The sequence below is a fragment of the Pleurodeles waltl genome, chromosome 10 (genome assembly GCF_031143425.1).
Source record: "Pleurodeles waltl isolate 20211129_DDA chromosome 10, aPleWal1.hap1.20221129, whole genome shotgun sequence".
In the NCBI taxonomy this organism is placed as follows: domain Eukaryota; kingdom Metazoa; phylum Chordata; class Amphibia; order Caudata; family Salamandridae; genus Pleurodeles; species Pleurodeles waltl.
In genome coordinates this window covers 221,379,405-221,407,318 of record NC_090449.1, presented here as the reverse complement: position 1 = coordinate 221,407,318, position 27,914 = coordinate 221,379,405, and the positions used below count along the sequence as shown (strand labels likewise).

Sequence of the window (27,914 nt, the reverse complement as noted above, 5' to 3'; positions counted from 1 at the left end):
TCTCTATCTAGCTGTTCTTTGCTTAGGCCCACACTACGTTCTTAAACAAGACATTCTTGTTCACTCTGTACTTCTCTCAAGACTTTAGTGGGATAGGTTGCCAGTAAAATGTGGTAACGCTTTGTCTCTGGTATTCATAGAAACATACACATCCCTACGTAGGGAAATCTTCTCAGAACATCAGCTGTTTAATTATAAAAACACTTCTCTGTCCCATACACGTTGGAGGGAGATTCCAGCCCGATGACCACGACTGTGTGCTGATTGCTAAACGCTTTGCTACAGCTGCTTATGCAGACTTCAGGCCTTTGCTCAGGTATGCGGGTGGATGATATCTTCCCCGGGGAACCTGAAGGGCAGAACTAGAGCTTAACATGCTGTGCTCTAATATAGCTTAGGTAGGAAATAGTCTATTGACTTTAGGGACAACATGGTAGGGTTATTTCTATGCTTTACTCTCCTTGTCACAATTTTAATCCTGTCATGCTTTATCGTCTTGGTTATTGCAGTACATGCTTTATTATCTAAGATGCAGTTGCTTTATTGAAACATACACTGCCTCTGTTCGTCATTGTATATGTGAGACCAATGTAACTGAGAGAAACGGATGAGATCTGAATGACCACGATTTCCCTGAGTAATCAATTGTCATGCGCTCGGCTGCCCAATCATCCCTGCTCTTGGGTAGAGATGAGGCACTGCTAGTTGGCCGGAGCAAAACCCAGATTGGGGTAACAGGTGTCACCTGTAGTGGGTTAGACTCAGTCTCCCACACTGCAGGCGATTTTGCCGCTCAGATGCAGTAGTCTCCTTAGAATAATGAGCCTACGTGACAACTGTGATGAAATGTGCCTACAGAGGTGTCTACCTTTGCCACTGTCATAGGGAAAGCAATAGAAGTTTTAGACCTTGAACCGCCCACTACTGAGGTCAAGATACATGTTTTAACAGAAATCCTTTACCCAGATAAACAATGTAGGAGCTTTTCCTCCCTTTCAAGGATTCCCTCACAGGTGCACTATTAGGTACCTGTGCAAACCCAGGATAATGCCCTCCAGTAAACAGGCAGATTGCAAGGCTGCACGGGTTTGCCCTGGGGGATGCCACCTTTTTTCCCCCAGCATCCTTCCCCAACAGCCTACTGGTATAGGCTTGTACTTTCCCTCTGAACCCCAGTGTATTCCAGATTACATCTTCAAATAGACAGTTGAAACGCGTGGAGGCGTTCGCAAAGAGAATATTTTACTTGGCTAGGCTTGCTATAAGACAATCCAGCTGCATCCTGAGGTGATAATAGCATGCATTTTGGGACATGGAGGTGGACATCTTGCCAGTGATCCTAGATGTTCGACTTAATCCTCAGCACCTCATAGAAGACAGCCAAAATGCTGCAAAGTACTTATTAAGGTCAGGCCTAAACGCTACTGACAGCCTGGGCAGAGCATTCAGGACCAGTAAGGTGGTTCGGGGCCACGCATGGATCTGGTCTACTTGCTTTTCAAGTGATGTCAAACAGTCACTCAATGGACATGCAATTTGATGATGCTAGTTTTTTTGGAGACAAAGCGGACTGTGCTCTAAAGTTGTTTTAGGGATAGCAAAGCAACATAATTTTCTCTTGGGCTGGTACTGCCAATGTGACAGTTTCCTCAGCAGTCTTGCCCCCTTTCAAGGTTTTGGAAGGGAGTACCAGCAGAGACGTTGTCACACCATGCCTCAACAGCAAGCAGCCACCCAGTCTTAGAAACAGAGGCTGGGAATCTTGGGCAATGAAATGCTCTATCCCCTGCCCGTTCCCCTACAGTTGGCTCAAACCCACATTAAGTCACCCTCAGCAGTATACAGTGGCCTGGTGCAAGACCGTGTGGTGGAAGAGCATTGCATCTGACCAGTGTGTCGTTCAGAATGTGTAGAGTGGTTACTCCACCCCCTTACCGTTACAACAACCTCCGGGGGGCCACTTGTCAATGCTCCGAGGAGAAGTTCACGTTTTTTTGTCCAAGGGAGCCATTGAAAGGATGTGGGCATCAGAGATCAGGACTGATTGCTATTTTCATTATTTTGTGGTGCAGAAGAAAAATGGAGGCCTTCATCCTGTCCTAGATCTTTTCCCTCTGAACTTCTTCCTTTGGAAGGACAAATTCAGAATGTTCATCCTTACCCAAGTTCCGTCTGCCCTCAACCCAGGCAACTAGATGGTGGAATTGGATTTGCAGAATGCACATTTTCACATTCCTGTACAGCCGTCCAGTAGATGCGATCTGTGGTTTCAGGTAGACAATGACACTTTCAGTTCTCAAAGCTCCCTTTTTGTCTAACTATTGCACCTAAAGTGTTCCCAAAAGTAGGTATTGCTGGTGATTGCAGCCTATCTGTGGAGGTTGGGAAACCCAATATTCATACACTTCGATGACTGGCTGCTGAAAACGGACTCCGTTAAACAGTCACAGAGGATGGCCAACATCATTGGACTTACTCATCAACATGCTAAAGCTGCAACTGACTCATTAGCAGCAGCTCTACTTCAATGCAGCCATCCTGGACACTGATTTTCTGGGCCTTGCCTCTGTCTCCATGAGTCAAGGACACTCTGGTCATGATTCTGGGTCTCTGTGAGAGCAACTGAGACTTCATAGCCTTTTGCATCCAGGTATTCGACCATGCGAGGTGGCACATGTGGACTCTTCAGTAGTATCTGAGGTCTTTGGGCTCATTACCAAGGGGCTTTTTCAGATTCCATCTAGGTACCGGAGGAGACTGCGATAGGCCTGCAGTGGTGACTGATAGACCACAGCTGGACTGGTGGCAGACCCCCTCTACCAACCTCACCCATAACCACCCGGTAGTGACTGATGCATTGCTGCTGGGCTGTGGTGCGGTGACAATGAGTTCTTTTCTCTGTCAGCACTTTACATTCCCATCAGTTTTTCTGGAGTTGTGGGCGATGCGCTTCCTCACCACGATGAAGAGGGAACGGGTACAGGTTCTTAGACCGCGAAACCACCATGTGGTAGTGCAACAAAGGCGTGTGGGGTTGTGTGTTATGTGCTAGTGGCCCTCCATCTCAGGAAGCTGCTGAATGGTCAGGGCATCTCCTTTGTCACACACAACCTGGCAGAATTTTTAAACAGCAGTGGGAACAAACTAAGCTGATGTTGCCTAACGGCTCACAATAGTGGCTACATTCGGAGGTGGCACAGGTCAGCTCCTCACAGTGGGGAAAACTCCCCTGGGGAGCACGGTCAAGACTGATTTGCATTTGGCTGGGTCCAAACTGGAATGGCACAGCGAGCAAAAAAACTGATAGAAGAAACCCAGATATGTGACTGTGGGTGAATGTGTGATTTGTTATGCATTCCGCCCATCATGTGTTCTTTTTCCATTTGTCACCCTAAGTGTGGAAAGGTATACCCAGACGTGGGTCCTGTGCTCACATTGCCACCAGATTCAAGCTAGCCTGATGGTAGGTGATACCATGAAAGTGGTCCCAGGATGTTTGCTTCTGGTCCAAGGACGACCTGGCCAGGCAGTTTGGACAGGACTGCACCCCAGGGGGAGCAGGTCAAGACAAATTTGCAAATGGCTGGGTCCAAATTGGAATGGCATAGAAAGAAGGAAAACTGATGGATTAAACCCAGATCTGTGACAAGGGGTGAAAGTTTGATTTGTTCTGCAATCCATCTATCATGTGTTCTTTTTGCGTTTTTGATTTACCTGCACAGCGTGCACTGGTACAAAGACATGCTGGGCGTGTTCTCTGCTGTGGGCAGCAGAGGACTGTCTTTGCTGCTGGCAACCGAGCACTTGAGCAACGCCTGGACTAAACCCTCCAAAGTGTGCATGTAACTTTGGCTGGCTGTTTTGCGCTGGCCAAAGTGACTTTCTGCACTTTGAAGTTCTCCACTCAGCTGTCTTAAGTACAGGCCTCTAGGGCTGGAAGGAGCATCCAGTCAAGTCCCTTCATCCAATCCAGGTGCGGCTCTCATTCTGGCTAACAGCATGAGAGCAGCATCTGGAATGGTATGGGGTGCTCCTCCTCTATCTGAGAGCAGAAGAATACAGAAGTGGACGGCCCAACCTGTGGGTAAGTGACCTTTTTTATTTTAACTGTGTAATGCATATACGTGTGAAATGCATGCAAATATGGTGGTTGTGTTTATTTTATAGTTGGTGCTTTGGTGGTGTTTGGGCTTTTGGAGGGAGGGCTTTTTAAGGTATTTGTTTTTTCAAACAGTGGTGGGGTGGTATACTCACCCCACCACTTCAAAGGATACAAACCACCGCTGCCCCCGCAGAGTATGAGGTAATTACTGAGAACAATATACGGATCCAGTCTGGTGTCTGGGTATTCAAAAGGTGAGGAGTCTTTGGTTAGAATGAATATCCACCAGAAAGAGCTTTATCTTCTATACACATACTCCCTCAGTAGAAAAACATTTCAAATATTCTGAGTATGGATGCTAGTGTAGCCAAATATGCTTCCAGCGATGAGTTGTGCTACAGCATGTAAGTATGCATTCAAAGAAAGCTTATGTATTTTAGAGATCTCTGTAAGAATAGCATTCCCCTAGTCAGTACAGGAAAAGACCAAAGGGCTGTACATCATAGTTGGAGTGGTGATGTGCTAGTAAAAAGGTATAGTCTCTCTGAGTATGAACTGGTTTTTGACATTTCTGGCAATATTATTGTAGATGTTTGCCTTAGGTGACAAGAAAGGGGTTAAGTGTCCTAGTAATCTTGTGTTTGCAGCCTGAAATGTTTTTTTTAATCAGCTGTGTTTGCATAAATATGTTTGAAGAGGGATGGGAAATTAGTCATCCATGCCTGGATGCCATCCAGCATGTTAACAAGGTGTTTCATCCTTTGTATCCTAGAGAAGGATGTCATGTTTTCAAATGGTGACTTATCAAATGGTGATGGTCTTGTACATTGAATATTGTTTGCGCATTTTGTCTACAGGATGTTTACCTCCACTTCCCCATTACGTAGCAGAAAGATATATAATTTGCCATTGAGAGAAAGGAGCAAACATGCTGATATATAAGTCTTCCATTCAGCCTAAAGTAGAAGGTTCCATATTCTTTGGTATCTGCAAATGTTCAGTGCAAGTAATTTAATAGTAACGCTTTGAGAATGCCTTTTGAAGATTTTGAGCAATTGTAGATAAGCTACTCATCAATTCGTTCAGTTAGGTTCCAACACCCTGTTCATTCTAGAGGTCTTTTTTCATCTCATAAAATCCAGTTAGTTTGAACTGAAAGTAATCTTGGTATTCTTTTTCTCCCTCCTGAAAGGGGTCTAGCCTTTTAGGAGGAAATTTCATTTTTATTGCCATACTTATGCAGCAGTGGGGATGGTTCTAGAGGGATCTGCTGGCCTTGGAATCCATGGCAGAAAAGATAGTTAGCAGCACTCATTAGTTACTCACTTTCATTTGTGGCATCAAGTAGGGATTAGGAAGCTAACCTTTTCAGTCTCCATCTTGCAGCATTTTAGTCATGACATTCTTCAGAGCAGGTTGAGGTCATTCTCTTTACTATCCAACTTATGGCCAATAGACTCTCCACATCAAAGTCATGAAGTTACATGCCATTTTCCACACTCAAAAATTCCTCCTCTCCTCAGAAAGGTAATTGGTATAATTTTGGATGACTGCAAGGATGGCATGGTGCATCGGGGGAACCAGGAATGTCAATCTCATAATCTTTGGATTTTGTCATTTGTTACCTTTACACATTATATCCTTCTTTCATCCCATGTAGAGATGAAGATAGAACGTTGATTTGGATTCCTTGGTATATCGCCACCATGTCGGTCTTGAATGGAAAAATAATTTGTTAGCTTTTCAGTTACTTTTTTCAGATTTCAAGATTCACATTGTACTTCTTTTAAACTTTTTTTAAAATGTATTTAAAGATCCAGTATTGTTTTTATCTAAATGCGTTTCCATCCAGCTGTGAAGCAAGAGAGCATGGATTAAGAGTAATGACATTACCTGTTATGTTGGCCATATACTTGATTGCCTCAGCAGTGAAGGAAGAAATACATCTAATTGGCAACGTTGCATGATAATTTTGCTCGTGTATTGTTGGTAATTGTAATAAAATTAAAAACACTGTGTTCCTTCATTGCTTTAACTTTAATTGCTTTAACTTTCTATCTGCATATTTTGATTTTGTCCTTCGTTTTTGTCACAGATTGATGGTTTTGGGATATAAACGACCATTGGAAGCCAACGATTTGTGGTCATTAAATAAAGAAGACACATCTGCTGAAGTTGTTCCAGTGTTGACCAAAAACTGGACAAAGGAGTATTTAAAAGCGAAAAAGTAAGCATTGTTTAAAAAAAAAAAAAAGTTCAGTTTTCTGTTAGAAGACATTTTGATCTTTTCAGCATAACTTTCCTAATGATATACTTCATTAGAAAGAACAAATACAGACTTAATGGTCTGCTCAGGTTATGATTTGCACTATGCACAAAGTTAATTATCAGAATGGACTTGTGGATCTTGAAAACAAATTGATGTTACTATCTGATACACCTTCTACATTCTTGGGACGCAAACCTGATTTGTCTTCCTAAATTCAAGCGGTCTCTTTCAGCAGGAAGCTATTTTCCAATTCTGACAGGTCACCTATGTAGGAAGTTGGCTCTGTAGATACTATCTCAAAGTGAGAGATAGTGTACACAGAGTCCAAAGGTTCCCCTTAGAGGTTGATAGTGGCAAAATTAGATAATACTAATGCTCTATTTTGTGGTAGTGTGGGCAAGCAGTAGACTTATCAGAGGGTAGAGTTATGCATTTGTTGTACACACACAGGCAATACATGAGAACACACACTCAAAGACTTAACTCCAGGCCAATAGGTTTTTGGATAGAAAAATATTATTTTCTTAATTTATTTTAGAACCACAAGATTCAGAATTTAGGTAAGTACATACATTGTAAGGTACTTCACACAGGTAAGTATGGAACTTTGAATTAAAACAGTAATGTACACAGTTTAGGCAAAAATGGCAATAAGCTATTTTAAAAGTGGACACAGTGCAAAAATCAACAGTTCCTTAGGGGAGGTAAGTAATAGTTTCTCAGGTAAGTAAAGCACTTACAAGTTCAGTCTCCTGGGCATATGAAGCCCACCGTTGGGGGTTCAAGTCAACCCCAAACCATCCGCACCAGCAACACAGGGCCGGTCAGGTGCAGAGGTCAAAGTAGGCCCAAATAACATAGGCGCCTATGGAGAACAGGGGTGCTCTGCTTCCAGTCTGCTTGCAGGTAAGTACCTGTGTCCTCGAGGAGCTGACCAGGCGGGTTTTGTAGAGCACTGGAGGGGGTCCCAAGCAGGCACACAAAATACACCCTCAGCGGCACGGGCGGCCTGGTGCAGTGTGTGAACAAGGTGTCAGGTTTTGTATTGAAATCAGTGGAGGGACCTGGGGGTCACTCTGGCGATGCAGGTAGGGCACAGCAGGGGCTTCTTGGGCCAACAACCGACTGCGCTAGGATGAGGGCTACCTGCTGATCACTCCTGGACCGATGGTTGGTTCCTCTCGGTCCTGGGGGCTTCGGTGCAGTGCTTTGTCCAGGCGTCTGGTTCTTTTGTTAATGGGCAGGGGGAGCCTCTGGATCTTCTCTGCAGGTGTCGCTGTGGTGGTGCAGGGAGGTCGACTCAGGATGTCCACGTTGTTGGAGTCGCTTGGGGGGTCCTCTCTGTGGTTTTGGCTTCTCTGGACACGGACTTGGGGTGTCGGGTGCCGTGTGTGAAGGCTCACACTTCCGTAGTGTGGGTGGAGTCTTCTTTAAGTTTGGTTTCTTGGTTATAGTTTTGGACAGAGCTGCTGTCCTCTGGAGTTTCTTGATCCTTTAGGTGCAGGTCAGTCCTCAGAGGTCGCTGGTCCCGCTGGATGCGTCGCTGTGTAGGTTCTTTGAGTCTGGATACAGGCTGGGGCTAAGTCAGTTGTTGTCTCTGTCGTCTCTGCGGGACTTTCAGGTCAGCAGTCCTTCTTTCTTCAGGTTTCAGGAATCTAATTTCCTGGGTTCAGGGTCGCCCCTAAATACTAAAATTTAGGGGTGTGTTTAAGTCTGGGTGGCAGTAGCCAATGGCTACTGTCCTAGAGAGTGGCTACAACCTCTTTGTGCCTCCTCCCTGTGGGGAGGGGGGCACATCCCTAATCCTATTGGGGGAATCCTCCAAAACAAGATGGAGGATTTGTTAAGGCAGGGTCACCTCAGCTCAGGGCACCTTAGGGGCTGTCCTGACTGGTGGGTGACTCCTCCTTGTTTTTCTCATTATCTCCCCTGTATTTGCCGCCAAAAGTGGGGGCCGTGTCCGGAGAGGTGGGCATCTTCACTAGCTGGAGTGCCCTTGGGTGCAGTAACACCAGGCTTGAGTCTTTGAGACTCACCTCCAGGTGTTACAGTTCCTGCAGGGGGAGGCGAGAAGCACCTCCACCCAGTGCAGGCTTTGTTCCTGGCCACAGAGTGACAAAGGCACTCACCGCATGTGGCCAGAAACCTGTCTGGAAGTGGCAGGCTCGCAGAGACAGTTCAGCCTAGCACTAGCAGTTGAGCTGGCATGCAGGGGGCATCTCTAAGAGGGCTCTCTGTGTGCAGGTCTCAATAAATCCCATACTGGCATCAGTATGGATTTATTGTGCTGAGAAGTGTGATACCAAACTTCCTATTATTCAGTGTAGCCATTATGGAACTGTGGAGTTTGTGATTGACAATCTCCCAAACCATATACTCTTTACGGCTACCCTGCACTTGCAATATCTAAGAAGTGGCTTAGAGACTGTAGGGACATAGTGCTCATGCAGCTATGCCATCACCTGTGGTATAGTGCACCCTGTCTTAGGGCGGTAAGGCCTGCTAGAGGGGTGACTTAACCATACCACAGGCAGTGTGTTGTGGGCGTGGCACTCTGCGGGGAGTGCCATGTTGACTTAGTAATTTTTGCCCACCAGCACACACAAGCTGTGAGGCAGTGTGCATGTGCGGAGTGAGGGGTTCCCAGGGTGGCATAAGACATGCTGCAGCCCTTAGAGACCTTCCCTGGCCACAGGGTCCCTGGTACCAGGGGTACCACTTACAAGGGACTTATCTGTGTGCCAGGGCTGTGCCAATTGTGGAGACAAAGGTACAGGTTAGGGAAAGAACACTGGTGCTGGGGCCTGGTTATCTGGGTCCCAGCACGCTTTCAATCATAACTAACATCAACAAAAAGCAAAAAGTTAGGGGGTAACCATGCCATGAGGGTCATTTTCCTGCAGCCTATGAAACAGTCTTGCATGCAAGTTTTGTTCCATTAATGATCTTTGAGACACCAGCTAGGTAATAGTTGTGCTTTAAAAAATGTAAATTAAAAAAATAATAAATTAACTATGCAGGGATTAATTTTCAAGAGCATTATGTTGGTCCAGAACAAGATTTACTGACATGCTAGTGTTGACTACAGCACACAGGCCTACTAACAGCGAGAATGAAAGTAAGTTAACCTATACTTCCACAGTTCACTGTGGTGTCAATCCTACCTGTAGATCACGCAGCAATTAAATAAAAATTGCTTGCAGTGAGTTTTAAAACCGAATTAATGCCTACATTTCTGAAATCACTGATGACATTACCCTAAATGTTTCGTAAATGCCCACCAAATTAAATGTTTTTATAGTCTTGAAAATCTACAAGTTTATTCCTTAGCACGATTTAACACAATACAATTTAATTCAACTACCTTTCCCGGTTACTCTGAGCATAATTTACCCTAAATGCTCTGATATGCCTCCATTGCCACAGCCCAGCAGCTTTCTTTATACATATGTCTTGGAACTGCACAACCCTTTCACCATACTGGCGTCAGGTCCTCGACAATCTTAATAGAGCTTCTGTTTGTACTATACTACTGGACCTCCAAAAAGTATTATTAGGCCTTATCCCTTCTAACGGGAAGCTCAGTAGGAAATTTGTCATATTGGGCGTGACGCTTGTGACGATGCATAGTCTTAAAATGGCTGAATCCCACTCCTCCTAGTTGAGTGGCTCAGAGACTTTACTGAATGGGCTACAGCGGAAGAAATCCGTATGAAACATGTTCACACGGATGATAAACTGTAAGACGATCTCTGAGCCTGGCGACCATCTTAACAGAGCTTAAAGGAAAGCCCTTAAATGTCACTGCGGAACAAACAACTGAAATTACCTATATTCAGAATATTGAATAAGTCTCTTAGACCGCTGATATATGCAATGTATCGGATACCTATATAGAGAATGTTTCTCACAGGAGCTAGAAAGGGAGGAGTTTAATTTATTATATGCTTTCTTGACAGCGCCAGAAGTTGTACTTGTTTCTTGATTAAATACCTTTTTTTTTTTTATTGTGAATGTGTATACACCCAATAAAAATTGTTTAAAAAACAAAAAAATGCCTATTCCTTACTCAGTAACTTTATACACATTGAAATCTTTAAGGAATATGCAAACATACTAGCCAGTAACAAACGATTTTCCAGGTGGGGGGGTGTGGCTTAGGGCGTCAAGATGGCGGTCGCATTCTGAGTGCGCTCCGGACCCCTCTGTTATTCGCTGCCATCCACGCCACATGGGGACCTACTGGACCGGGGCCAAGATCCCCATCTAGTTTCGGGGGAGCCCCAGATTGAACGAGAGGCGTCATGGGGCCGCCACTGAACAGAACAGCCGGACCACCAGAGGGACCCAGACGGGAGGCACCCATGATGGCGGGCGCTCACTAGACCTGGGCGGTGCTGCCCTGGGGACTCCTGCGCTTGGTGGCTTGACGCTGGGGGGCCCAGGGCTGGAGGGACACTGGTGACTGCCCACCACTCCGTGCCTGGATTGGTGGTGCTGCCCTTTACCCTCGGAGCACGGGCCGGCAGTGGAGGCCCAGAGGACATCGGCCTGTACGTGTGTGTAGGAAGTTGGCTCTGTATGTGCTATTTCAAAGTAAGGAATAGCATGCACAGAGTCCAAGGGTTCCCCTTAGAGGTAAAATAGTGGTAAAAAGAGATAATACTAATGCTCTATTTTGTGGTAGTGTGGTCGAGCAGTAGGCTTATCCAAGGAGTAGTGTTAAGCATTTGTTGTACATACACATAGACAATAAATGAGGTACACACACTCAGAGACAAATCCAGCCAATAGGTTTTGTTATAGCAAAATATATTTTCTTAGTTTATTTTAAGAACCACAGGTTCAAATTTAACATGTAATATCTTGTTTGAAAGGTATTGCAGGTAAGTACATTAGGAACTTTGAATCATTTCAATTGCATGTATACTTTTCAAGTTATTGACAAATAGCTATTTCAAAAGTGGACACTTAGTGCAATTTTCACAGTTCCTGGGGGAGGTAAGTTTTTGTTAGTTTTACCAGGTAAGTAAGACACTTACAGGGTTCAGTTCTTGGTCCAAGGTAGCCCACCGTTGGGGGTTCAGAGCAACCCCAAAGTTACCACACCAGCAGCTCAGGGCCGGTCAGGTGCAGAGTTCAAAGTGGTGCCCAAAACGCATAGGCTCCAATGGAGAGAAGGGGGTGCCCCGGTTCCAGTCTGCCAGCAGGTAAGTACCCGCGTCTTCGGAGGGCAGACCAGGGGGGTTTTGTAGGGCACCGGGGGGGACACAAGCCCACACAGAAATTTCACCCTCAGCGGCGCGGGGGCGGCCGGGTGCAGTGTTAGAACAAGCGTCGGGTTCGCAATGGAAGTCAATGAGAGATCAAGGGATCTCTTCAGCGCTGCAGGCAGGCAAGGGGGGGGCTTCCTCGGGGAAACCTCCACTTGGGCAAGGGAGAGGGACTCCTGGGGGTCACTTCTGCAGTGAAAGTCCGGTCCTTCAGGTCCTGGGGGCTGCGGGTGCAGGGTCTTTTCCAGGCGTCGGGACTTAGGTTTCAGAGAGTCGCGGTCAGGGGAAGCCTCGGGATTCCCTCTGCAGGCGGCGCTGTGGGGGCTCAGGGGGGACAGGTTTTGGTACTCACAGTCGTAGAGTAGTCCGGGGGTCCTCCCTGAGGTGTTGGTTCTCCACCAGCCGAGTCGGGGTCGCCGGGTGCAGTGTTGCAAGTCTCACGCTTCTTGCGGGGAGATTGCAGGGTTCTTTAAAGCTGCTCCTTTGGATAAAGTTGCAGTCTTTTTGGAGCAGGTCCGCTGTCCTCGGGAGTTTCTTGTCGTCGTCGAAGTAGGGCAGTCCTCAGAGGATTCAGAGGTCGCTGGTCCCTTTGGAAGGCGTCGCTGGAGCAGAGTTCTTTGGAAGGCAGGAGACAGGCCGGTGAGTTTCTGGAGCCAAGGCAGTTGTTGTCTTCTGGTCTTCCTCTGCAGGGATTTTCAGCTAGGCAGTCCTTCTTGTTGTTGCAGGAATCTAATTTTCTAGGGTTCAGGGTAGCCCTTAAATACTAAATTTAAGGGCGTGTTTAGGTCTGGGGGGTTAGTAGCCAATGGCTACTAGCCCTGAGGGTGGGTACACCCTCTTTGTGCCTCCTCCCAAGGGGAGGGGGTCACATTCCTATCCCTATTGGGGGAATCCTCCTTCTTCAAGATGGAGGATTTCTAAAAGTCAGAGGCACCTCAGCTCAGGACACCTTAGGGGCTGTCCTGACTGGCCAGTGACTCCTCCTTGTTTTTCTCATTATCTCTCCTGGACTTGCCGCCAAAAGTGGGGGCTGGGTCCAGGGGGCGGGCATCTCCACTAGCTGGAGTGCCCTGGGGCATTGTAACACGAAGCTTGAGCCTTTGAAGCTCACTGCTAGGTGTTACAGTTCCTGCAGGGGGGAGGTGTGAAGCACCTCCACCCAGAGCAGGCTTTGTTTCTGTCCTCAGAGAGCACAAAGGCTCTCACCGCATGAGGTCAGACACTCGTCTCTCAGCAGCAGGCTGGCACAGACCAGTCAGTCCTGCACTGAACAATTGGGTAAAATACAGGGGGTATCTCTAAGATGCCCTCTGTGTGCATTTTTTAATAAATCCAACACTGGCATCAGTGTGGGTTTATTATTCTGAGAAGTTTGATACTAAACTTCCCAGTATTCAGTGTAGCCATTATGGAGCTGTGGAGTTCGTTTTTGACAGACTCCCAGCCCATATACTCTTATGGCTACCCTGCACTTACAATGTCTAAGGTTTTGCTTAGACACTGTAGGGGCATAGTGCTCATGCACATATGCCCTCACCTGTGGTATAGTGCACCCTGCCTTAGGGCTGTAAGGCCTACTAGAGGGGTGACTTACCTATGCCACAGGCAGTGGGAGGTTGGCATGGCACCCTGAGGGGAGTGCCATGTCGACTTAGTCATTTTCTCCCCATCAGCACACACATGCTGGCAAGCAGTGTGTCTGTGCTGAGTGAGGGGTCCCTAGGGTGGCATAAGACATGCTGCAGCCCTTAGAGACCTTCCCTGGCATCAGGGCCCTTGGTACCAGTTACAAGGGACTTACCTAGGTGCCAGGGTTGTGCCAATTGTGGAAACAATGGTACATTTTAGGTGAAAGAACACTGGTGCTGGGGCCTGGTTAGCAGGGCCCCAGCACACTTCTCAGTCAAGTCAGCATCAGTATCAGGCAAAAAGTGGGGGGTAACTGCAACAGGGAGCCATTTCTTTACACAAGCCCCCCCCAGCCCACAGGCCAGGAGACTCAGCCAAAGCTGGGAGAGTCTTCCTAGTCTGTCAGGCGAGGAAGAGTAGAGGAAATAGGCTGGTTTGTTGCAGGGCCTACTCTGCCTTACATCCTCCTGTTTAGGTCATTCCCTCTGGGGAACTGACCCACTTCCACAGTGATACGACCTAGTCTGAACTGCCTCTTGTCTGTGCTTTTTATGTCTTCACCCATTCTCTCTATTTTGGGTTTAGAGGTATCCACCTCTGCTAATCTTATCTTAGCCAGGGTCACCCCTAGCTTACCCAAAGAGGTTACCCAGAGCTGGAGTAACCCCACCATGAACAACAGGGTCAGGGGGCCTAACTTGTTATTTGGCATGGGGTCAGACCACCATGCCAAGGATAGTGCAGCCATAAAGGCTAACACCCAGCAGAGGCCACTGACAGCTGTCAGTGCCCAGAACCACACCTTTAGCTCTTCACCTACAAGGGAAGGGGCTAAGTTACAGGCTTCTTTGGGTTCAGGGTGCTTGTCTGCTGTATTAGAGTGGGGGGTTACCACATCTTGTAGTAAACACCCTTCTTCCACTCTTTCTTCTGTTAGCTGAGGAGCCACCCACTCAGGCTTAACAGTTGCCTGACTAGCCAGGACTTCTTGTGGGTCAGGTTGGACTTTATCAGAGCCACTTTTGGAGTTCTCCTCTACTGGAGCAGAATCTCCTTGGCTTGCTGGAACCTTGGCTAAAGGTTGTCCACCTTTCCTACTCTGTTTCCTTTTCTTTTTCTTCTGGGGCCTACTTGCATTTACTGCAGAGGCAGGCACTCCAGAATCCTTGGGAGAGGACTGGCCCTGGACCAGTTCTTTTCTTAGGCTCTGACTAACCTCTGGGTAGTCATTTCCAAGGAGACAATCAAGGGGGAGGTCTGTACTGACTACTACCCTTCTCCAGCTAAACGTTCCACCCACTTCTATGGGCACAAAAGCCACAGGCCTATTAGTGACCCTGTCTGGGCTAACTCTTACTCTGGCCATCTCACCTGGGATGTACTGGTTTGAGAACACCAGCCTGTCATGCACAATAGTGTGACTGGCACAAGTGTCTCTCAGGGCAGTGGCTGGGATTCCATTCACCTGTAGGTGGTGGAAGTGTCTACTTCCCTCTGGAATCTCCAACTCACCTGTTGGGCCCTTTTTCCAGTTGAAGGCTATGAAGACCTCCTCATCTGAGGAGTCATCCCCAATGGCTACACTGGTCACCCCTGGGATTTTGCTAGGGGGTTTGTTTTTGGGACAAGAAGTGTCCTTGGTGTGGTGCCCTGTCTGTTTACAGTTATGGCACCATGCCTTAGTGGCATCCCAGCTCTTACCCTGGTACCCACCTTTGTTTTTGGTTGTGTCTCTGGGCCCACCCACCTGGTCTGGTTTTTGGGGGCCTACAGGGGACTCTTTTTCTTTGTTTCTAGTGTCACCCACTTTCTCCTGGGGAGGCTTTGTAACCCCTTTCTTTTGGTCACCCCCAGTGGAAGTTTTGGTTACCCTAGTCTTGACCCAGTGGTCTGCCTTCTTTCCCAATTCTTGGGGAGAAATTGGACCTAGGTCTACCAGATACTGATGCAACTTTTCATTGAAGCAGTTACTTAAAATGTGTTCTTTCATAAACAAATTATAAAGCCCAACATAGTCATACACTTCATTTCCAGTTACCCAACCATCCAGTGTTTTCACTGAGTAGTCAACATAATCAACCCAGGTCTGGCTCGAGGATTTTTGAGCCCCCCTGAATCTAATTCTATACTCCTCAGTGGAGAATCCAAAGCCCTCAATCAGGGTACCCTTCATGAGGTCATAAGATTCTGCATCTTTTTTAGAGAGTGTGAGGAGTCTATCCCTACACTTTCCTGTGAACATTTCCCAAAGGAGAGCACCCCAGTGAGATTTGTTCACTTTTCTGGTTACACAAGCCCTCTCAAAAGCTGTGAACCATTTGGTGATGTCATCACCATCTTCATATTTTGTTACAATCCCTTTAGGGATTTTCAACATGTCAGGAGAATCTCTGACCCTATTTATGTTGCTGCCACCATTGATGGGTCCTAGGCCCATCTCTTGTCTTTCCCTCTCTATGGCTAGGATCTGTCTTTCCAAAGCCAATCTTTTGGCCATCCTGGCTAACTGGATGTCCTCTTCACTGGAGTTATCCTCAGTGATTTCAGAGGTGTTGGTCTCTCCTGTGAGGGAACCAGCATCTCTGACTATTATTTTTGGAGTCAGGGTTTGAGAGACCCTGTTCTCCCTAGATAGGACTGGTAGGGGGGAATTTTCCTCCAAGTCACTATCCTCTTCCTCTGAGTTGCCACCCTCAGAGGGGTTGGCCTTTTCAAACTCTGCCAAAAGCTCCTGGAGCTGTATTTTAGTAGGTTTGGGGCCCATTGTTATTTTCTTTATTTTACAGAGTGACCTTAGCTCCCTCATCTTAAGATGGAGGTTAGGTGTGGTGTCGAGTTCCACCACAGTCACATCTGTGCTAGACATTTTGCTTCTAAAAGTTGGAATACTTTTTAAGAATCTAAAACTGGTTCTAGAATCTAATTCAAACTTTTAACAAACTTTTAAACTCTAAAAGAAATGCTAACAGGGACTAACACAAGGCCCTAGCAGGACTTTAAAGAATTTAGAAAACTTTTCAAATTGCAAAAATCAATTTCTAATGACAATTTTGGAATTTGTCGTGTGATCAGGTATTGGCTGAGTAGTCCAGCAAATGCAAAGTCTTGTACCCCACCGCTGATCCACCAATGTAGGAAGTTGGCTCTGTATGTGCTATTTCAAAGTAAGGAATAGCATGCACAGAGTCCAAGGGGGTTCCCCTTAGAGGTAAAATAGTGGTAAAAAGAGATAATACTAATGCTCTATTTTGTGGTAGTGTGGTCGAGCAGTAGGCTTATCCAAGGAGTAGTGTTAAGCATTTGTTGTACATACACATAGACAATAAATGAGGTACACACACTCAGAGACAAATCCAGCCAATAGGTTTTGTTATAGCAAAATATCTTTTCTTAGTTTATTTTAAGAACCACAGGTTCAAATTTAACATGTAATATCTTGTTTGAAAGGTATTGCAGGTAAGTACATTAGGAACTTTGAATCATTTCAATTGCATGTATACCTTTCAAGTTATTGACAAATAGCTATTTCAAAAGTGGACACTTAGTGCAATTTTCACAGTTCCTGGGGGAGGTACGTTTTTGTTAGTTTTACCAGGTAAGTAAGACACTTACAGGGTTCAGTTCTTGGTCCAAGGTAGCCCACCGTTGGGGGTTCAGAGCAACCCCAAAGTTACCACACCAGCAGCTCAGGGCCGGTCAGGTGCAGAGTTCAAAGTGGTGCCCAAAACGCATAGGCTCCAATGGAGAGAAGGGGGTGCCCCGGTTCCAGTCTGCCAGCAGGTAAGTACCCGCGTCTTCGGAGGGCAGACCAGGGGGGTTTTGTAGGGCACCGGGGGGGACACAAGCCCACACAGAAATTTCACCCTCAGCGGCGCGGGGGCGGCCGGGTGCAGTGTTAGAACAAGCGTCGGGTTCGCAATGGAAGTCAATGAGAGATCAAGGGATCTCTTCAGCGCTGCAGGCAGGCAAGGGGGGGGCTTCCTCGGGGAAACCTCCACTTGGGCAAGGGAGAGGGACTCCTGGGGGTCACTCCTACAGTGAAAGTCCGGTCCTTCAGGTCCTGGGGGCTGCGGGTGCAGGGTCTTTTCCAGGCGTCGGGACTTAGGTTTCAGAGAGTCGCGGTCAGGGGAAGCCTCGGGATTCCCTCTGCAGGCGGCGCTGTGGGGGCTCAGGGGGGACAGGTTTTGGTACTCACAGTCGTAGAGTAGTCCGGGGGTCCTCCCTGAGGTGTTGGTTCTCCACCAGCCGAGTCGGGGTCGCCGGGTGCAGTGTTGCAAGTCTCACGCTTCTTGCGGGGAGATTGCAGGGTTCTTTAAAGCTGCTCCTTTGGATAAAGTTGCAGTCTTTTTGGAGCAGGTCCGCTGTCCTCGGGAGTTTCTTGTCGTCGAAGTAGGGCAGTCCTCAGAGGATTCAGAGGTCGCTGGTCCCTTTGGAAGGCGTCGCTGGAGCAGAGTTCTTTGGAAGGCAGGAGACAGGCCGGTGAGTTTCTGGAGCCAAGGCAGTTGTTGTCTTCTGGTCTTCCTCTGCAGGGGTTTTCAGCTAGGCAGTCCTTCTTGTTGTTGCAGGAATCTAATTTTCTAGGGTTCAGGGTAGCCCTTAAATACTAAATTTAAGGGCGTGTTTAGGTCTGGGGGGTTAGTAGCCAATGGCTACTAGCCCTGAGGATGGGTACACCCTCTTTGTGCCTCCTCCCAAGGGGAGGGGGGTCACATTCCTATCCCTATTGGGGGAATCCTCCTTCTTCAAGATGGAGGATTTCTAAAAGTCAGAGGCACCTCAGCTCAGGACACCTTAGGGGCTGTCCTGACTGGCCAGTGACTCCTCCTTGTTTTTCTCATTATCTCTCCTGGACTTGCCGCCAAAAGTGGGGGCTGGGTCCAGGGGGCGGGCATCTCCACTAGCTGGAGTGCCCTGGGGCATTGTAACACGAAGCTTGAGCCTTTGAAGCTCACTGCTAGGTGTTACAGTTCCTGCAGGGGGGAGGTGTGAAGCACCTCCACCCAGAGCAGGCTTTGTTTCTGTCCTCAGAGAGCACAAAGGCTCTCACCGCATGAGGTCAGACACTCGTCTCTCAGCAGCAGGCTGGCACAGACCAGTCAGTCCTGCACTGAACAATTGGGTAAAATACAGGGGGTATCTCTAAGATGCCCTCTGTGTGCATTTTTTAATAAATCCAACACTGGCATCAGTGTGGGTTTATTATTCTGAGAAGTTTGATACTAAACTTCCCAGTATTCAGTGTAGCCATTATGGAGCTGTGGAGTTCGTTTTTGACAGACTCCCAGCCCATATACTCTTATGGCTACCCTGCACTTACAATGTCTAAGGTTTTGCTTAGACACTGTAGGGGCATAGTGCTCATGCACATATGCCCTCACCTGTGGTATAGTGCACCCTGCCTTAGGGCTGTAAGGCCTACTAGAGGGGTGACTTACCTATGCCACAGGCAGTGGGAGGTTGGCATGGCACCCTGAGGGGAGTGCCATGTCGACTTAGTCATTTTCTCCCCATCAGCACACACATGCTGGCAAGCAGTGTGTCTGTGCTGAGTGAGGGGTCCCTAGGGTGGCATAAGACATGCTGCAGCCCTTAGAGACCTTCCCTGGCATCAGGGCCCTTGGTACCAGTTACAAGGGACTTACCTAGGTGCCAGGGTTGTGCCAATTGTGGAAACAATGGTACATTTTAGGTGAAAGAACACTGGTGCTGGGGCCTGGTTAGCAGGGCCCCAGCACACTTCTCAGTCAAGTCAGCATCAGTATCAGGCAAAAAGTGGGGGGTAACTGCAACAGGGAGCCATTTCTTTACAGTGTGTTTGATGCTCCCGGCGACAGAGTGGCGAGTGCACCGATCGCAGTGGATTTGACCTGGCCTTGGTGGGGGTGAGGGGGGTTGCACATGGCAGAGTGGTGGCCTCCCTGGGCAGCTTGGGGATGCCGCTGCTGCTTCCCCTGGTGCTTCCGCTGCTCCCCCTGGTGCTTCCTGAGGCGTGGTGGCACCATGAGTGGGGCCACTGGCCACTCAGTTGGCGCGACCCGTGGCGTGGACTCGCAGCATGCAACTGGGCCAGTGCCATTGGAGGCGCACAGGCCCTGGTCCTGATGAGACATCCCAGGGCCTGCAAAAATACAGAAAGAGAACTGCTGGGCGCCTGTCCGACTTGGCCTTTAATCGCCTGTGGCCTGTTTCTGCTGGATGCATTCTATGAGCCATACAGCACTCCCAGGTAGTGGTCGAGAACAAAATTGGGGTGGTGAGAGTAGACATGGTGCTGCTGCGACAGGACCTCAAAAATGTCTTGGCACGACTCACAGAGACGGAAACGTGTGTCAACAGTGGAGGACGAGGTTCATGATCTCAAGATTAAGGTATCCTGCCTCCTACCTCGTACACACGAGCTACAGCAGTGCGCAGAAGATTCCGAAAACTGCTTAAGATGAAATAACCTACGTTTTGTGGGATTCCCGAGATGACCGAGGGGCCTGGGCCCGTCAAATTCCTGGAGACATGGCTTAGATCCTGGATGCCCCCCTAACAGACTGTCTACTTAGTTCGCCATTGAGCGTGCACATAGAGCTCTCCTTGCCAATCCCCCACTGGGGGGGGGGGGGGGTGGGGAAGCTCACAATCTCTTGGGGTGGGACGCCTCCCTTCACCATCGCCCCTGTGACAGAAGGACACCTCCCATGGATTGGCACCTCCGGGGCAGATTGACTCAAACTCCACCCATTTGACTGTCCAGCAAGACTGCGGTGGGATCGGTATGGGTCCACCAGTGAAATGCATATGAGATCCAACCCACTGGAGGGGTCCAGCACTCCACACGACCAGGGGTTTACCTTATCTTTCCTTTGATTTTGCTGGAGCGTTTATGGGGCGACAAATGCTTCTCCAAGTTGGGAGGGAAGTATAGAGGGGGGTAGTTGGGAGGTGTTCATCATTGTAGGATTGAGTTACTGTACTGTTGCTTGTTCTCTACCGTTTACACCTGGATGTCGCACATGGGAAGATACACTCAAGTCGCTCAGACACTAAGCATATACAGGGTCCACCACTCACAACGGCCCACCCAGACAAATGTCTTGTTCCCCCAGATGCACAAGTTGAATTGGGGAATACTCCTTTTCATAGCACTGTATGGTGCCCACCACTGTAGTCTTGTGGAACGTTAGCGGACTCCTCAACAAAATTAAAAGGACGGTGGTGCCGCGCTATGCGCAGCGCCTCCACCCCATCTGTCCTACTTCCCCAGGAAACACACCTATTGGGGTTTGCATGCCTGTTCTTGGCCCGTTACGGCTACCACTCAGGGTATACATGGGGAGCCAGGTGGGTAGCGATACGTCTGCACGTTGAATACCCCTTGGTGTAGAGCAGACATAGGTGGACCAACAGGGGGGAGGTTTGTGGCCCTGACAGGCCTTGTAGACAGGTATACCATCATCCTACTCAGTATATGCCCCCGACGGAGCTCGCCTGGTTTCTTCTCACTCTCTCCACACTACTGGCCCAGATGCCCATGAGGTTTATAATCATTAGTGGTGACAAGAATGTGGTCTTAGACCCGGGCCTTGACTTTACGGGCCCCCTGTGAGATGCCCGCCACAGATGCTCTCTATCCCTCACCAAATGGATGATGAGCACGTGCCTCTCTGACACATGGCGGATATGGCACCTCGCCGCCAGCAATACACCCATAGTTCAGCGTCACATCACACCCAAGCGCGCATTGCCATAATCCTTACGCCTGCCACTGACCTTTCCCTAGTCACCCAGATACTCTCCGCGGCCTTTCCGAGCATACTCCTATCTCCCTGACCATTGGCTACCCTCACGAGAGTCTGAGCCCTATGTGGCGTATACTTGACGGACCTCTGCAAGGAGATCGAACACTGTTTCAATGACAATAACAGAACGGTCCAATCTCATATCACGCTCTGGGCGGCGGTCAAGGCTACAATTTGTGGCCATGCAAAGGGTCTTCTACAGCAATGGGAGCGGGAGAAACAGGCCCATGGTCCTCTCTTGAGATCCTGGCACTCCATTTGGAGTGCAGGGTGATGAGAACTGGAGAGAAGCATAGGTGAGCCGTAGAGATGGTGAGACAGGATATCAGAACCCACTCCCTAGAGGAGGCAAAGCAAATTTGGCTGGCATCCCAAGCCCGAATCTATGGCTGGGGGGACAAGAACAGCAAGCTCCTTTACTGACTTGCAACCAGATATGTGATGGGACGGGTGGTCCCATAGATAGTAGGTGGCACTGGGACGGCCCATGCAACCCCCGGGACGTAGCTGATATATTTGCACAATATTATGCCACCCTATATACTGCGGCACCTAGACCCACCATTGAACAGCAGAGGCAACTGTTAAATGAAATAGACATGCTGACCCTCTCAGCCCCTATTAGTAGAAGTATTGATGACCCCATAACCATAATAGAGAAAATTGGGGAAGCCATCACGAAACTGGGACCTAGCAAAACCCCCCGGCCCAGATGGGTACCCGGCGTAAGATTATTCTAAATTCCGGGACATACTATTACCCCAGCTACATGGTCTTTACAGGAGAAGGGCACCTTTCCTCATGACTTGGACCAGGCAACGATAGTGGTACTGCCTAAGTCCAGGCCCCCCTCTGTGTCCTGTGCAGACTGCGGTCCGATATTGTTAATTAACAGTGAACTTAAAATTTACGCCAATATACTGGCTACTTGTCTCAGGATGGTTCTACGCCATTTGATCAATCCCAACCAATACTGTTTTATGCCAGACCGCAGCACTAGACATTGCCTGCGAAGGCTACATGTTGCCCTGGCACATAGACACACGCTTCCTTCCCCACTGGCCCTCCTTCTAATCGATTTTGAAAAAGCGTTCAACACTGTGGTCTCGGGCTGCCTGGACCTTGCCGTTTGGAAAACGGTTCTCGGGAACCCATTCCAATGCATAGATCAGTTACTATACCAAACACAGACAGCCCGTGTCCTGGTAAATGGGATGCTTTCGGAGGTCTTCCCCGTCAGGAGAGTTATTAGACAGGGCAGTCCCTTCTCCTCTTCACCCTAGCCATAGAACCATTGGCACAAATATTTCACTGAGACACCTTTCCGGAAGGCTGGCGATGGGCAGGAGGGGAGGAGGATCATGCGCTACACCAGTGACCTCCTCCTTTACCTGTCACGGCCGGAGATGAGCGGACCTAGGTGTCTGCAATTGCTGCTCGTTTTCGGAGAGGCGTTATGATGAATTCCAAGAAATCTCGATTGGGCCTGCTCTTGGAGTCTCGCGCTCTGGTTTACTGGCAAACAAATATTCCTATCCGGCATTTAAGGTTTACGCACCTTGGCATGAAGGTGGCACTTCACCCGTCAATGTCCTGGGCCCTCAACCTTACCTCTCTTGCCCGCAAGGTGAAAACAGAACTGGGAAAATGGCAGACTTTGTCGCTAAATGTCATGGGCTGCATGGCACTCTATAAAATGCTTGTCCTGCCCCGATTCCTATATGTCCTCCATGATCTTCCCCTCCGGCTCCCTCAACTCAGGAGATGGACGCTACGGCTTGCTCATTTATATGTGGCAATGGCCAACGGCACCTATCTTGGGACACATGCCACCGAGGTGTTTATGAGGGCGGTCTAGCTATGTCTAATCTATGCTTCTATTCTTTGGCAGGGCAGGTACTTGCCATCAACGAATGGTTCACAGGGGGACGGGATGATCCAGCCAACAGCGTAGAATTGTCCACAATGGGGTTTTCACATCTTATAGACCTGCTCTAAGGCAGTGCCATTCCCAAGGCCATGTCAGAAGTCACTAGCCAGGTCCTGTATGGTTGGCAGGCGGCTGAAAGACTGACAGGGTGGGGGGCTGGATCACTCAACATACCACTCTATGGCTGGAAACATGGTTACAAGAGGTTGCTAATCTGGAGGGCTTTACGCGATGGGACGCCATAGGCATCACAGTGGTGGGAGATGTCTGGGAGGGCACACACATGATGTCTTTTCAACAACAAGAAACATACGCACTGACCCAGACACAATTCCACAGGTTTTTCCAACTGACACATGCATTGCGGGCCCATGTTAGCAATGAAACCTGCATACCTGGATTCAGCCCTATGGAGGCAAAGGTAATGATGGGGGCTCTGAGGGCGGGGGGGGAGGGGGGTGAGGGGAGTTTCGGAGATTTATCGCTCCCTTGTATTGAACTCTTCACCACCTCTCCAGTCCCTAAGGGTTGGCCCACTAGATGATGACTGGCAGGACGCACTGATGGTGCTGCATGTCCTTGCAATTTCAGTCAGACTGCGTATGGTGCAGATGTACTACCCACACTGTGTCTACCTGACCGAGAAATGAGATTTATTTGATATTGTTTGGAAGCACTAAATTGGTATATCTAATATGTTCAAGATCTGAGGTTTATGAAGGTGAGATGGAATGTGGGTGGGTTCTTAAACAAAAATGTTGACAACCTTAATCTAATAAATGGGTTACCTGCATCTCTATGTAATTTCTTAAGTGCGGGCACCTTTCCTTGAGGAGATATGAGTTTGGAAAACCTTCTTTTCTTTGTAAGGAGATTGCGGACTTTTGATCTCTAATTGGTCTTTCTTATGCTTTGTAGAATTGATCCCTAACATAACTACACTAAAGCCTAGATATTATTTTCTAAGCCTTTGTAGAAATAAGGTTTTAATGTAAAATGCTTTTGTAGAACCTGCTGACATGTAATTTATAAATATTCGATTTTTAAACATTTGTGAAAGACAATTGTGTTGCAACAATTCCTTAAAAGTTGTATTGATTAGGTTCTGGTGTAGCATGTCAAGTTTTAGTATAATAGTTTAAAAAAAAGACTTTAACTTTTTCTTTCAGACAACCTTTAAAAATGGTTTATTCTCCCAAAAAAAATGAGAAAAAAGGTAATTCCGACACAGATGTGACCGAAGAGGCAGAGGCTTTGCTTTTAAGACCCTCTCAGAAGGTTGTCGAGCCTTCCTTGTTTAAGGTGCTATACAAAACCTTTGGACCTTATTTTCTCATGAGTTTCCTGTTTAAAGCTATTCATGACATCATGATGTTTGCTGGGCCAGAAATATTGAAGTAAGATTTACCTCTAATTTCATTTACTGTCTATTAATGGGTTTTGTTTTATTGGTGTAAGTGTAACAGTGTTTCTGTTTTACATTATACACAATTATTGATATATGTGATAGGTTAGCATAGTGATTGGTTTCTTGGGCATCCTCTCTTAAACACAATGCAGTGTACAGCCATTATCCATAGTATGGCCTGGAGAAGATAGGGTTGTGCCACTTACTATTTTCCTGGAGAAATAGTCATCTGTGCATGCATGTTTTTATGCAGGATCAAGATAGAAGCGAGTCTGCTGAATATAACAATGCCTGTATAAGAGCTTTACATCGGTTTGGTACATGACCTCTCTGTTGTCTTTGCGGATGTTCTCATATGGATTTCTGCTACACTGATCATCCAAGTCCCTCAGACAATTTTCCCTCATTCAAATTTTTGAGTTAACCATTCGATCACTAGCGTATGTTGGTCATGGTAAGTGCCAATGATGTCACCTTTTTTAAATCATATACTTTGGTTATGCTGGAGATACCCTCAGTAACGGAGCAGCACTCGGATTCTTCATTTTATCCTAGCAAAATTTCACTACTTGTCAAACATGTCGCACAATTTAAAGACTCGTGGATGGCCCCAAATTAATATTAGGCCCTCACAATGCTTCACTCCACATGCAGGACAAACACTACATCCCCTGGGATCTTTTTTGTGTAGGTCAGATGCAGAGAATGAATAAGCTTGAATCTGGCATTAGTTGAGGATGTGTACATGCCACCTCATGCTTCAAATCTCCATCGTTAAATAAAATGTCATTCCCACTTTCTTTCCAATGCCCAGTTAAATTTGTCGCTCAGTCAATACCTTATTCTTCCTATCTTTATGTGCCACTTTATAGTGGAAGTGAAATATTCAATTATTACCTTCAAATCTTGATGTTTTATTTCATTTGGATATTAACTGCCTAGCTCGTTTTCAGGAATGCAAGAAATTGATCTCGTATTGTAATTGCATTTGAATAAGAGAAGAGTAAATGTAATCAAAAGTTTTAGTCACATGCAAATCGTTGGCATCTCTTAGTGGCTTTATTGAAGTATATGTGTGCACGTATAGAGGAATGGGAGTAAGGATCGTGTGATAGGTAGTTTAATATAAGAAACTCTGCCAACGTGAAGGAGTTGGTAGCTTTGTCAGCTCTTTTATATGATAACAATTGGAATCCTCTTAGTTTAAAGTAGACTGCAGAAACATTTTGAAGTAAGCATTACCCAAGCACGTAAGGCCTACTAGTACTGCAATTAGGAATACTTTTTAGTGTGAAATAAAATTGATTTCTCTTACTCTTGTGTAGATTATAGACCTCGTCCTCATGATAGCTTAGGAGCTGACTCTATTAGGGTTTTTATTTTCTTGTCATAATGTCACTGTTCAGTTTTCAGTTTTGTTTTGTTTTTTTCACAAAATGTGGGTGCGTCTTAAAGTTCTCGAGGGATGCAAATGAATAGGTTACTCACCTTTGGTAGCACCGTTTCTGTTAGATACTCTAACTGAAGAGTCCTCACTCTGAATCTCCCAAAGAATCAAACTGGATCCCGCACTTTTGCGATATATCTTGTGTGATGTAGTACCATCGGCCCCTGACATTACTTGTTCTGAAAATGACTGTGTGCCGACTTTTTCAGCTCCCTTAGACACAGATGTGCATACCAGGCCCTATTAAAATCATTTCACCATTGGAACATTATTAAACATTAAAAGTCCATTCTAGAGGACAGTAGCAGTTAGGTTTCTTTGCTTAGGCAGAGTACCAACCAGGCTTGTGTCACCAAAGGTAAATAACTTATTCTTCTGAAGGCAGCTTCCATTTTTCTTGTTGACCTATTTTATTGAAACTTTTCCAAAGTGACCACAATACGCATAACAATAATTCCATTATCTAGTAGGCTTATCATTCCCCCCATCTCCCCGCCCCTTCCTTTGTTCTACTTGAGTCCTTCGCATTAGTCTTGCTTCAGTCTGGACGCTTTTGGGTATAGCAGAAAAATTCTGAAAGGATTCCCGGGGAGGGGCAAATCAGTGCATCTGCACAATTAAGGAATGATGACTTTCAACACTCCTCCCAGCTCACTATCCCCCTCCACAGACTTCCCAGGGAGTAGGGGTTGATGGAGGACCCCTGTGATTGCACCTCTGGTTCCTTTCAGCAGTCAACTAGGGCTTTCCAGGCTCTCTCCACTTCCAGGGGACGTAAGCCCTCCTGGGTTCTCTAAGTAACACTCCCCCCTCAAATCCAACCCATCCTTTCTAGTTCTGTGCGCCAGACCCCCATGCTGCAGGGTCCCCTCAGAACCTTCCAGGTTCCGGTGATTTTCCTTTTGGATGTGTGCAGGAACCACCCTAGTAAGCAAAGCCCTGGTGTGTGTGGGATCTCCCTGTCAATAACGTCAGCTACTATTTTTGTCACTTCTTCCCAGTATGTCCCAAGATTAGTGGTGTGTGTGTGTGGGGGGGGGGGATGGGGGGGTTCGGGGGTGGTCGTCCCATAACATATGCTTGATCTCGGCACCCTCCCTCCCACACTGCGGGCAGAGTGCTTCTGTCATGTGAAAATGTCTATTGATTTTTCCAGTGGTTAGATAAGCCCTAGGCAGGGTAAAATAGTTAATTAGTTTAAAGTAAGCATTTTGTGAGTGCTTCGGGATCCTGTCCCGTATTTGTGTCCACTCTTTGGTGTTTGCGGAACGCTGTAGTGATGGCTCCTTGAAGCAGAAAGTGGCCCGTGGTAGGTCAATCTCTGCTTGGAAGTCCTCAAATGGAAGCAGTTCCCCCGCCAGGAACAAGTTACCTACTTACCTCACTCCTGCCGCCAGCCAATCAGCCATCCTCTCCCAGCTGCAACTGTGATATAATGAATGCAGTAATGTTCTAGGAAATTCAGGAGAGTGCAGGATGCAAGTCTTCATTTTCTGTAGAGCCTTTGCCCAGCAGCTGCGTATAATTCCAAGTTCTGGTGTGTTGCCCTCCCATGCTCGGCTCACTCACAGCAGTGTTTCTGTTAGTCACGTCCATGTTGGGGTGAAGGGATGCATCGGCCTGTTTTGGGGCCCGCCTGCTTGTCAGCCACTGAGCATTCCATTGGAGCTGCGTGGCTAGGTAATAGGATTCTAATTCCGGCACTGCCAGACCTCCGTTAGTGTATTGGTGCTGCAGTTTGAAAAGAGCCACTCTTCTCTGTCTCGCTATCCAAATGAATGTTATTATTAGGGCATCCAGTTACTTAAAGCTATCTCTGGGTATCCATATGGAAAGTACTGTGAAAAAGTACAACACGCGTCTTATGTGGTGGTCAGCACAATGCCCCTGTCTCGTGCAGCTTTTTTAAAGGTTTACCAGTTTGGAAGCTAGGTCATCCATATAGCATAAAAATTTGTCTGGAAGCCCATCAGTCCCAGGTGTTTTACCACGTGCTAATCCCTTGATTGCTCCACATATTTCCTGTATGGTGATTTTAGCCCCCAGAGTCTACGCCTTGTGTGAGTTAA

The 27,914-nt window shown here is 47.3% G+C and overlaps 1 protein-coding gene across 3 annotated transcripts in view; it reads left to right on the top strand.

Annotated features, from left to right (window-relative positions):
* Positions 1-27,914, top strand: part of ABCC1 (ATP binding cassette subfamily C member 1 (ABCC1 blood group)) — an 872,430-nt gene that overhangs the window by 199,078 nt on the left and 645,438 nt on the right. For all 3 annotated transcript variants that reach the window (XM_069210194.1, XM_069210193.1, XM_069210195.1), the window contains 2 exons: positions 6,198-6,329; positions 24,160-24,387. In XM_069210194.1, coding sequence (XP_069066295.1) covers positions 6,198-6,329; positions 24,160-24,387 — 360 coding nt within the window. The remainder of the gene's footprint in view (positions 1-6,197; positions 6,330-24,159; positions 24,388-27,914) is intronic.